Below are 13,088 nucleotides of genomic sequence, written 5' to 3'. Positions count from 1 at the left end.
TTACATTATTAACAATTTGCAATCTCATTTAAAATAACAAATAATAAGTTATTCAAAATTTTAAACAACATGCCTTAAAATAAGGTAAACAATATTTCATTAGATAAACAACATGTGTTAATTTAGGTAAACAAAATGCTTCAAAATAAGGTAAACAACGTGTCTTAAAATAAGGTAAACAGCGTGCCTTAAAATAAGGTAAACAACAACGTGCCTAAAGTACGGTAAACAACATGCCTTATTTAGACACGCTGTTTACCTGAATTAAGGCATGTTGTTTACCTTTTTTATTATTTGAATATTGCACAATAATAAGGTAAACAACGTGCTTTAAAATAAGGTAAACAACGTGTCTTAAAATAAGGTAAACAACGTGCCTTAAAATAAGGTAAAAACCGTGCCTTAAAATAAGGTAAACAACATGTGTTAATTTAGGTAAACAACAAAAATATTAAAATTTCTTCTATTTACCTATATTAAATAGTTTTTTCAAAATCTTAATTTTAAATGGCTTAACGTTTATGAAAAAATCAATAAATACATAAAGATTAAAATAAATATATGTATATGAGTTGTTAGTAAAAAAATCATGATATTTTTTAAAGTGTTAGGACTATTAGTGAATATTACAGAAGATAAAGCCAAAATATATGCATATTGTTAAAAGAAAAAGCTTAATAAACCCTTTAAAAAGAAATGGATAAGAAAAAATACAAAAACCTTTCCAAATATCATTTATTTTGTTTGAGAAAGAAAAGTATAATAATAAGTTTTAAACACTATTTTTTTTTTTTAAAAAAAAAAAAGTCTTTGTTTCTTTGCACTTTGATGTTCAAACTTTTAAACAACATGCCTTAAAAATAAGGTAAACAATATTTCATTAGATAAACAACATGTGTTAATTTAGGTAAACAAAGTGCTTCAAAATAAGGTAAACAACGTGTCTTAAAATAAGGTAAACAGCGTGCCTTAAAATAAGGTAAACAACAACGTGCCTAAAGTACGGTAAACAACATGCCTTATTTAGACACGCTGTTTACCTAAATTAAGGCATGTTGTTTACCTTTTTATTATTTGAATATTGCACAAAAATATTAAAATATTAACTATTTACCTAAATTAAGAATTTCGTCTGAGAAGTGAAGGAAAGAGAACGGCTATACGCATATTGTAGAAACAACTTTGCTATTGGGCACCACTTTTGCCCAGTAATTTTTATAGGTGGCATCCCACGATTGGTTAGCAATATTTTTTTAAAAAAAATTCTTGTGTGATACCGAGGAGAGTGCAAGACAATAAAGCTTTAAATTTTTTATTATTTAATTATAATTAGCTAAACTTTTATGAAAAAAATCAATAAATATATAAAGATTAAAATAAGTATATGTATATGAGTTGTCACTAAAAAAAGTCATGATTTTTTATGAAGATTTTAGGACAATTAGTAAATATTCAGAAGATAAAGCCAAAATATATGCATAATGTTAAAAAAAAAAAAAGCATAATAAATCCATTAGAAATAAATGGATAAGAAAAAGTACAAATAACTTTTCAAATATTATTTATTTTGTTTGAGAAAGAAAAATATAATAATAAGTTTTAATCAATATTTTTTTTAAAAAAAAAAAATCTTTGTTTCTTGGCACTTTGATGTTCATAATCATTACATTATCAACAATTTGCAATGTCATTTAAAATAATAAATAATAATTTATTCAAAATTTTAAACAACGTGCCTTAAAATGAGGTAAACAATATTTCATTAGATAAACAACATATGTTAATTTAGGTAAACAACATGCCTTAAAATAAGGTAAACAACGTGCCTTAAAATAAGGTAAACGACATGCCTTAAAAAAGGTAAACAACATGCCTTATTTAGACACGCTGTTTACCTAAATTAAGGCATGATGTTTACCTTTTTATTATTTGAATATCGCACAAAAATATTAAAATTCAAACTATTTACCTAAATTAAGAATTTCGTGTGAGAAGTGAAGGAAAGAGAACGGCTATAGGCATATTGTAGAAACAACATTGCTATTGGGCACCACTTTTGCCTAGTAATTTCTATAGGTGGCGTCCCACGATTGGTTAGCAATATTTTTTAAAAAAATTTCTTGTGTGATACCGAGGAGAGTGCAAGACAATAAAACTTTAAATTTTTTATTATTTAATTATAATTAGCTAAATTTTTCTGAAAAAATCCATAAATATATAAAGATTAAAATAAATATATGTATATGAGTTGTCACTAAAAAAAGTCATGATTTTTTATAAAAATTTAGGACAATTATTGAATATTGCAGAAGATAAAGTCAAAATATATGCACAATGTTAAAAAAAAAAGCATAATAAATCCATTAAAAATAAATGGATAAGAAAAAATACAAAAACTTTCCAAATATTATTTATTTTGTTTGAGAAAGAAAAATATAATAATAAGTTTTAAACACTATTTTTTTAAAAAATAAAAAAATCTTTGTTTCTTGGCACTTTGATGTTCATAATTATTACATTATCAACAATTTGCAATGTAATTTAAAATAGCAAATAATAATTTATTTAAAATTTTAAATAACGTGCCTTAAAATAGGTAAACAATATTTCATTAGATAAACAACATATGTTAATTTAGGTAAACAACGTGCCTTAAAATAAGGTAAACAATATTTCATTAGATAAACAACATGTGTTAATTTAGGTAAACAACGTGCCTTAAAATAAGGTAAACAATGTTCCTTAAAATAAGGTAAACAACGTGCCTTAAAATAAGATAAACAACGTGCCTTATTTAGATTTAGGTGTTTACCTAAAAAGTCATCCAATATTAGGTAAACAAATTGCCTTAAAATAAGGTGAAAAAAGCATGTTTTTTTTAGGTAAACAACATGCGTTAATTTAGGTAAATAACGTATCTAAAATGAAATAAACAACATGCCTAAAATAAGGTAAACAATATACCTTAAATAACTTAAACTATGATTACTACCCTAAAACATATATTATATTGTTATTTGTCTAATTTTTATAAATGATTACATACATAGTTGATGACAATGTTGTTTTAATAAAGTAAAAGAAAGACATGAAACAATTGTTGAAATATAGGCATTTCTCTAAACATTGCACATGAAAAAAATTTATGTTCTTAGAATTCTGAAACCATATAGTATAAAAATGTCAATATTAGCTCCTACAAAGTAAGCATCATAATATATTTATATCATCAAAAACATAAATGAGAACCAAATGTGTAAAAATTAAAATGAAAAGGTATGTCTACAGTCTTAAAAAGTGTGGTCAAATATTTGATTACAATAAAGCTCATGCATCAAAAATGTTCAGCAATTACAATCCAACAAGAAAATAAAAAACAAATCAATAAAGCTCTGCTATCTTTGCTTCTTCAACTGATACATATTATTATTAATTTCAAGTCTAAAACATAAAGCTATATATGTTCAAGCAACATGCTCAGCGGGAATTGTAGAGTCTATGCAATTGGCCTTGATGGAGATTACCAAGTGACCCCCAACTTTTAAAAAGTAATTATCATTCAATGCTAGAATCCTTGCCTGCAAAGTTGATCAATACTTGAGATACAAAAGAATACAGGAAGTATCAACCATGCTTTCCTCCAATGGTTGAGATTAGAAGACAGTTATTCATTCATGATTCATTGTAGTTCACATTTATGTTTAATCAAATGATTATAATTCTCATTTTCCACATTGCCAAACCAAACTTAATAGAAGGAAAAGGCTGACAAACCAAATAGCAAATAACAGAGTATGATGCAAGCCTAAATCTATATGTGTTTAAGCAACAGAGTATGTCAAATATTTGATATTTCTTTAGCCTTACTTTAGAATTGGTTGGTTGTGTGGTTGCAACTTTTTTTATTGTTGTCCAATATTCCACTATTTCCACATGTCATCGTTCGACGTCGACCACGCTTGGCATAGTCTCCAATTCCTTCTCCTCTTCTTTTCTTAGGACGTCCTGGTTTAACTTTGAATTCAGGAGGCTTGATGCGGTCTTCTTTAATTTCATCTGGGGTGTTCCAATCCTCTTTATTTGGAAGAGGGTTAACTGAACCTGCATATGTTTCCAACAAAACAGATTTGCTATACCACTCAGAGCAAAACTTGTATTTATCAAAATGATTCGCATCGATTGCTGCAATGGCGTGAGCACATGGAATTCCCTCTAGTTGGAATTCCTTGCAAGAGCATGAGTTTTCAGTCAGATCAACAATGAAGGTTGTGTCACCATAGGTGACTTGATATTTGAACATATCTATTTTATCAACCTGTGAAACAAATTAATTATTAAGTAAAACATAAAAGCATAGTTATTTGGAATGTAAAAATTGTTACAGGTCGTATAGAACGAGTTAGCCATAAGAAGGTTATCCACAATAGCATAGAATAATATAAACCATGCAATAATTTCATTTCAGCAATATTCAATTTAAAATATATGTTGTGAAATAAATAAACAGATTCTATACATACTTTCATTCGAAATGCTTGATCAAGTTTGCTCTCCATTACGTCATTTGCCCATTTTGTCACGTCAAAAAATTGGCATGTAGCTGCCTCTTTTCGTCTTGAGAACCAATCTTGTACCATTTCTCTAAGAGCTTCTACTAATGGAGTTATAGGTAGGTCTCTTGCATGTTCAATGGCAGAATTTATTGACTCAGAAATATTGCTGGTCATAATATTATATCTTCTTTTCGGAAAGAACGATCTAGCCCACCTTTTTGGATCTGCTTCCAATAAGTATGTGGTAATTTCAGGATTGATGTTGCGCAACTCAGCCATAGCAGAATTATACTCTGGAACTGAATAACTTCTAGTAGCAATTTCAAATGTGGCTTGCACGTGCACACCCCTAAACCTACTCCTTAAGTTCTGCTTCAAATGGTAAGCACATATCCCATGGTATATTCCTGGAAAGACTTCTGCAATCGCGTTCTTTATGCTGATGTGCCTATCAGATATTATGCACATCTCTTCTCGTTCACCTATTGCTTCTTTAAGCCTTTTGAAAAACCATTTCCACGCTTTGTCATTCTCAGAGTCTCCAATTCCAAAGGCAAGAGGAAAGATTTGGTTATTTCCATCTTTAGCGCAAGCTGCATATAACGTTCCTCCACATTTTGTTTTTAAAAAAGTTCCGTCAACCACTACAACAGGTCTGCAATGTTTCCATCCATCCAACGAGCAACCAAAAGCCAGAAACATATATTTAAACCTGTAAAAAAATACAAACCAACCACCAAATATCGGAATTAAAAACACCTAAAAATCATTCCACTATTGCATACATATATTTTGAACTTCCCATGCTCTCAAAATCCTTTTTTAATAAAATGTCTATACCATTAATCGATATTGATGATGATGATTATGAATTTATGAAAACAATGAGAAAATAAAACTCGACATGGATATCAGTGTTGGTGTTTTGTTAAACTATGAACATGTTTCATTTAGTGTAATGATCAAGCTGTTTTAACATAGAAGGAAAGCAACTAAAGAAAAAAAAAATATTGAAGACCTATTCATTATAAGATCTTAAACTTCCAATCTTAAACTAGCAATAAAAATTTCATCCATAATTTTATTAACAAGAACATGAACTGTACAGTCAATTAAATTAAAAATAAAAAATAATCCTACTTCTTATGGCTTTGTTGTAGTTTATATGAATTATGTAATTTATGAAAGATGCATTGTATATCAATGCCAAAAAACAAAAATTATTTCAAGAATCTTGTAATCAATCTTCCAGATAAATAATCATAAAAGGAAAAAAAAATGAGCAAAATATACAACACTTATTGTAGAAAATAAACAACATAGACTCAAAGGAAAAGACATGAGTTGGAACAAAATTTTGTACCTATTGTCATCATCTTTCTCAATTCTTGTGATGGTTCCTGGGTTGGACAATTTCAGCATATGTAAGTACGCAGGTAACTCAGCATAACTCTCTTCATATGATCCTCTGACATTATTCTTTGCTAGTTCCTTTGCCCTCCATGCTTTGTTATATTTTACCTGCACTCCATACTCATCTCGCATGTCATTTATTATTTGTCTTGTTTTGTAGTTTGTTTTCGGGTCACGAATCTTTTCTTTGATGCAATCACTGATTACTTTTGCACTAGCCTGTCTATTATCAGTACTTTTGTGATTTAAGGAGCATGAGTGAAAATTTTTGTACTTGATAACTCTGAAGTAGCTTGATGTTTTAGAGCTTCTAGCGCGGAGGTACCACTCACAATTTTCATCTATGCATTTTGCCCAAAATGTCAGCGAACATGATCTCTTAACCTTGTATTGGAAGTGCTTCTTGATAGCAATCCTCGAAAGAGCAGATTTCAACTCTTCTTTGTTCTTGAACATATGATTCACTCTTAGGTCTTCAATGCCCATACTTGGCAAGACAGTTAGAGGTGATTGAACTTCTTGTCCTCCTTCAGTAGCCATACAAGAAGCTCGTGATGATGTGCTGTTTGTGCGCATTTGTAAGCTGCGCTTCTTCTTGTCTTTTTTTGCTTGTTGCGTTACTTGCTGAAGTAGTTGCAGCAATGCTAGTTGTTCTTGACAAGGCCATTGTTTGGTTCTTCTCAATTACTTCAACAATAAGAGGACAATTTCTCAGATCTTCCTTTGTGTTGTTCTCGATCAAGTAAGCCTCTAAATCCATATCGCTTTCTATCTTCATTCCTTTGCTTGTACCCATATTCACATCAAATAGAATGTTGATCGAAACCAAATTTCGATTCAAATTGAGCAAGTTGTGTATCTTATCTACCAAATCCAAAAATTTTATATCTTTATGCACCATTAGGAGTTTGATTTCATGATCAACATATTTGTTGTGTGCATTCCATCTTCCGTTAAATACTATGTACAACATCCTTGATTCTATTTCTGCAATATTAAAATTATAAATTCAATTAGTCTTTTCCTTTACATCAAAAATAATTCGAGAAGGCTCCATCAATTCCAACCAAAAATAATGAACATTACCCAAGCATGAAAATTCAATAACCAATCAAAGCTGAGAAAGAACAAAATAGCTATAAAATAAAATAGCACATTGAAATAGATATTTTATAAGAATTCTTGCAATAAACATGTGAAGTTAATGAGGAGAACAACCAAATCAGTATACCAATATACCTTCAAAAGGCTCATTTTATATAGCAATACACAGAAAAAGCCAAATCATTACAGCATAGGACGAAAGAAAAGTGCCAATTAAATTGGCTCTTTGTGAAATGACATGAAAACATTGTCAACACACGAAAAAAGTCCGTCTCAAGCTCAACAAAAGTTCGAGACCATACATTGGTGTACCTCGAGAACCATTATCAAACAACCGACCAACCCCATGTCCATACAAAGCTAAAATAGATAACAATAAGAAAGCTAAAAAAACACCAACACGAGGTGACCAAATCCTCCAGTGAACCAAGAGCAAACCCAAGCAAAGGAAAAGATGTGGCTGAGCCTTCAAAAGAAACTGGTTATCATGACAAAGCCCCAATGAGGCAATTCATCGAACAAGTGAGTTGCAATATAAAAGAGTGATCATTAACAAATTATTAACACATATGGAATCATTAACAAATTAACACCAATGATGATGATAATAATAATCCCATCAAATCAAAATCCAAAGCTGATGCAGAAACTCTTAAAGAAAAATTCCCAAGACTTAATATTGGTGAAACGGAAGGAACAATATTAGTTAATTAATATACACAAGAAAACTAAGAATTAATTAACAATTTCAACTTGAGAAATGAAAAGCACCAACCAACCTTGAAAGAGTATACGTAGGTACGTAAATTGGGGAAACCTAAAGACCATTGTCACTCTATCGTGACAAAAAAAACAGTGGTCCCAACTTATGTTATGACAACATTCTCTAGTAAGTAATAGATTTATCAAAATGGTCTAGTGTGACGACCTCTGGCTCGGCCACAGAGAAGGGCATTTCTGGGAATTGGATATTCATCTCATAATGATGAACGAGCCCAGATTTCTTAGACGATTTTATAATTTCTATTAGTTATTTCAACAAACACTTAAAAAGCATTATATTTTCATAAAATGGTCAAACTGAATACACACAAACTTATTCATATGAACATAGGTCTTACAAACTAGAATATAATAGAAGATTGAAAGAGGGAGAAACAAGATCTAGAAAAAGAAACTAATACTAATTCAGAATGAAAAGAGAAACTTACATACCTTCAAATAGCTAAGGACATTGGCTTTTGCGGTTGCGGTTTCAAAGGTGTAATGTTTTTTTCGGTGGTGGTGGAGGCTGAGGGCCGCTGAAGATGCCAGAGGAGGCTGATCGACGATGGCTATGGCAGACTGCAGTTGCTATGGTGGAATTCGAAGTGGCTGCATTGAAGACTGAAAAGAATTTGATAGATATTTGAGGGTATATTGGGTAATTCAATTATAAAAGAAGGTATATTTTAACTAAATTTATTCTGCAGGTATTTTTAGTTAATTCAATTATAAAAGGGGCACTTATCAACTTCTCCCTTTATAGTTTTATCACTTTTGCATCTAATTTTCTCAAAAATACCAATTTTCTAATTCAACCATTTAAATGCCAATTCTAACTATTTAATAACTATAAATAATTATTAAAAAATATTGTCATTTATCATATTTATTAATTGAACCATACAAAGTATCATAATTAACAAATATGCCCCTAAAACTCTTTCTTTACAATTTCGCCCTTACTTAGTAAAAAATTCACAAATAGACATAGTCTAAATTGAGAATTATAATTGATTAATCAAAACCAATTATATGAGTCTTACAAGCAATATTATCTCAACTAGTGGGGGCACCATGGGTCTATATAACTGAGCTTCCAATAAGCAGATCAAGAATTTATAACCTAAATTCACTTACTTATTAATTCTTCGTTGAATCCACGCATAGAGAATTGCACTCTCAGTATATAGAATGCTCTATATGTTCCACCATATAGACACATCATTAGTTATCCACTGTTATAATCCTAATTTGATCAATGATCATCTATATGAATGATCTACACTGTAAAGGGATTAGATTACCGTTACACCCTATTATGTATTTTATCCTTAAAACACTTGACCCCGTATAAATGATATTTCAGCTTATGTGAAATGAGTACTCCACCATTTATTTTCGTTTGGTCAAGCTCGAAGGAGATCATCCTTTGCTTACTATTCGCCAGATAGAAGTGATAGATTCCATGTTTATGTTAGCGCTCCCACTCAATTGCACTACCGTGTTCCCAAAATGTACGTATCACCCTGACCTAAAAGTAGGCTTAACTAACAAATCAAAGAACACGAATAGCCTCATGAGATTGAGCCTAATCATAACAGGATTAAGATCATTTGATCTAGGATCAACTAGGCGATATTGACTTGAGTAGATTTTACGGTAAGTTTAATAAATCTAAGTCAAAGTTCAATATCGGTCCCTTCCGATGCATACTCCATGCATCCAACCTGAGCTTTACTTTAACCAATGTTCTGGAAAGAACATAGGATTTCTCCAAATGCAAGTAAACTCTTATTGTAGATTATCATATCACTAAAACCCTGTGTCTGATAAATCTAGGAAACTTTATTCACATAGCCATGTTTACTTTCCAAAGTGTTGACAACACAATAAACAGGATCAAGTATGTCAAAAGGGTTTCAGATGAATTTACAAATCAAATAGACAAGCAATTGATAAGGTGAACCAAAACATACACAAATGAATGAAAAATACTTCTGTTTCTTTATTGATGTTGAATAAAATAGATTACATTGAAATGGAGTTTTATTTAGGGCATAAAACCCAACAGCGGATACCCTCAACAATCTCACTCCTTTTTACCGCGGACAATCAGTCGGTCCGAGATTGGACTATGCTACGTTCTTCTCCCAGCCTTTACTTTATATAAGCATCTGCCTTTTGTAGCTTGACGAAAACCTCCGCCCCAATTTGAGTGAGCTTCACTGGAACCTTAAAAGGCAACGGTAGAATCTTGGGCAAGTTGGTCTGAAGGCTTGGTATTGGCTTGGATGGTTGGGCCAAGGAAGTTAAGCCAGATATGGATTGGTTGCTTGAAGTTGGGGGTATTGTTGTTAATTGAATACATAGCTATTTGGATTGGATTTGGGTTAAGGTGTTGGAGGTCACAAGGACCAATTGTCTATCACTGTTGTTGCTTGGTGGTTGGGTCAAGATAGGTGTGTGCTGGCCACCAGCAGGAAGACTTCCTACTCTCTCAGATTCAGAGTGTTCCAGAGCAGAGTGTTTAGGCCTCTTGTCCTCCCTTCTAGGATGGGGAGCAGTGTTGGAGTGCTTCAGCAAAGCGTTCGACTTTGGGAACACCAGTCCTTCTGCCAAATCCTCTTCATTAGACGGAAGCATGGATTCCCTGTTGTTAGGATCAACATTTGGTTTTTTTGCCACTCCATTGCCCCCCCCCCCCTCTTCGTGGGCCGTTTGGGTCCTAAGGGATCTCTAATTTTGAGTGGGGCTGGTAGAGAATCCGACACCTGTTTAGATTTCTAGGCTTAGGATTTCTTTTGTTTTCCCTTGCTGTCGGTCGCAGCATTTACTTTCTTGATGGTGTTCATGAGGTCGTTGAGCATCTTGGACTCAAGTGTATCTGGAAGAATTAAAACGCCACAAATAAGCAAATCAGTTAAAAGGCAGAAAGTAATAGCCTAAATCACATAGTTTTAGAGGTAAAAGACATCATGTGAATGCAACTGTGAAATGTGTAACTATATGGTTCCCCTCTCACAAACAAGTTTACTTCCTCTCGACTGATGAAGCTATCATGTTCCTTGAAGCCCGGGAAGAACATAGTGAGGAAAGAGCCCACTTTAACAGTGTTTGGAGAAAATTCTCAATTGTTGGAGTGCCTAACGAGTTGGTCTACCCTATCGATGTAATCCTTCATGGGATATATATGACGGTCTAAATCTAAGAAAGAGTGAACAAAACCCCCTTGGTCAACCAATGACATTTGAGAAAGGCTGGGGGTACGAATCACTTGAAAGGGCTAATTACCTCTTCTTGAAGTACTGGCTCCGGAAGTACTTGCCTTCGGGTACGCAAACCTAAACATGGCCTAGATTTCTTCATCTTTTGTGAGGGGCTCAGGATGATGGAAGTCCCAGGCAACATCAAGAAGTGCCTCATCCTTGGCTGCCTTAGTTATTTCTACTGAAAGCTCTAAAGCCATTTGTTCTTTGAGGTCACTGGGAGTCTGAGGTTATCCCCTACCGTTGACTATGTAAATGCACTAAAAGGTGGAAATGAGACCATATTGGCACAATAACTGGGTGGTAACTAGGCCTTCGACTTACAATTCTCCCTTAGAAAAAGGCTCGTAAAAGGCAATTCTTTGTCTTAACTCCTCTGTGAGCTCTGTTTCGGGGACATATTCTGCAAAAAAAAAAAAAAGAAAGACAATAAATGAATTAAAGTTAGGTTTTGAAATGGAACCATAGTACAAATCATCCTAATAGTAAAAGTGCAAGGGACTTAAAGATGATACCTAAAATTTTGAAGTCCCACGAGAAAGCTAAAACTTGCTTCATGGGGAAGCCAGTTGTGAGAAACCAGTACTCACGGTAGTCTGGACTATGAGAGGAAGTGCTCGTGGAACATCAAGCATTTTTGTATTTACGGAGATGGTAAAACCCAATGTTAGAGGGATGACCTCGCATAGGTTAGGATTTTAACTCATAAAAATATGAAATCTCTTTTGGGGTTGGAGCAGACTTTCCCCGGGATTTGTAGAAGATAAACCATCCTACGAGCAACTTGTATGCAACTAGTAGGAGCTGGAATGGAGCGATTCCATCTTTAACACAAAATCCTGTGAAGTAAGTCCTAAGTGGAAGATGGGGCGCTGCAAGAAATATGGGACCAACTCCACGCTCTAAAACCGTCTACACTTTGAGAGGTAGACTCCCCAAGGACGGACATGCAGTACCACATGAGTCTCGGAACATTTCGTACTCTTCCGTCAGTAGAGTACGCTTCCAAAAGACCGTAATTTCTCAGTAAGTTTGGTCTTTGATCTATTTCCTAGATAGAGTCGTTGAGAACTCTAGGAACTGGAGAAGTTGCGAGAGATTTGCCTTTTCCTTTACCTTTGCTCATATGACGTCATTTAGGTTGAATTGGCTCAGAAGGCCCCTCATCTTGAATGAGATCTCCAAGATTCTCCTCAGTAAGAGGTACCTCAAGAATCTTCTCAAGATTCACCAAGGCCAAATGAAAGTCACTGCCTTCACTAAACACTGAAAAAAGTGAAAAGAAAATCCAAGCATTCAGTACCCTACATCCTAATGACAAATAGGGTACCTAGGGAAGTCTCCCCCAGAACTGCTTGGAGAGGTCCCCACCGAATTCATCACCACTACAATCACTACCATACAGTAGCCTGCATGGTCACAAGTTGGGAACCCAAACGTATGATAGAAACAAAAAGGGTCCATATATTCTTTTAAAAGGCAAAGTAAAAGAAACGTATGCGATGGGCTAAAAACAGTAAGCAAAAGAACTATTAGACACTCTAAGAATTTTCCTACAAAACTTTCATAACCATGGAACACTCAAACCTCAAATATGTATTTTAGTTTGGGCTTAAAAGAAAATATCTCTCTAAAAACCCTAAAGCCAAAAATGCTCGCCTATGGACTCAGCCAGCAAGTCTTAGACACAACTAACCCTAATCCCTAAAATTATGTTCTACGCATGCAAAATGATCAATTCCCCCAAATATGAGGGCTACATTTCGATCGAACATAGAAAAAATAGTTTGAAAGAAGCGGAATACTTACTTGTACTACGAGGAAAGAGTTAGGAGTGGTGATGATGCTCTGGGAATCCGCTGCTTGCATGACGACGATGGTCTTCCTAGTTTTGATTATTGATTGGTTCAGGGTGACAGTGGGCGTCAATTGAATACACTGGCAGAGTTAGGAGGAAGAAGCTTGATTTTAGAGCAGAAATGTATGA

The 13,088-nt window shown here is 33.4% G+C and overlaps 1 protein-coding gene across 2 annotated transcripts; it reads right to left on the bottom strand.

Annotated features, from left to right (window-relative positions):
- Positions 1 to 3,242: 3,242 nt before the first annotated feature.
- On the bottom strand, positions 3,243 to 8,566 carry LOC115708705 (uncharacterized). Of its 2 annotated transcripts, none has more exons than XM_061102385.1 (6): positions 8,282 to 8,566; positions 7,473 to 7,548; positions 5,917 to 6,953; positions 4,521 to 5,265; positions 3,868 to 4,315; positions 3,243 to 3,578 (listed from the first exon to the last, which is right to left on the bottom strand). In XM_061102385.1, the coding sequence occupies exons 3-5, from the start codon at positions 6,540 to 6,542 to the stop codon at positions 3,869 to 3,871; spliced, it is 1,818 nt and encodes a 605-aa protein (XP_060958368.1). In that variant the 5' UTR covers positions 6,543 to 6,953; positions 7,473 to 7,548; positions 8,282 to 8,566; the 3' UTR covers positions 3,243 to 3,578; position 3,868. The 2 variants fall into 2 exon arrangements, with proteins under 2 accessions (XP_060958368.1, XP_060958367.1); XM_061102384.1 differs by having other exon boundaries at positions 8,286 to 8,566.
- Positions 8,567 to 13,088: the final 4,522 nt, after the last annotated feature.

This window comes from Cannabis sativa, chromosome 8 (assembly GCF_029168945.1).
Source record: "Cannabis sativa cultivar Pink pepper isolate KNU-18-1 chromosome 8, ASM2916894v1, whole genome shotgun sequence".
In the NCBI taxonomy this organism is placed as follows: domain Eukaryota; kingdom Viridiplantae; phylum Streptophyta; class Magnoliopsida; order Rosales; family Cannabaceae; genus Cannabis; species Cannabis sativa.
Note: the sequence above shows the minus strand (reverse complement) of the source record. Positions and strands in the feature narration are given on the sequence as shown.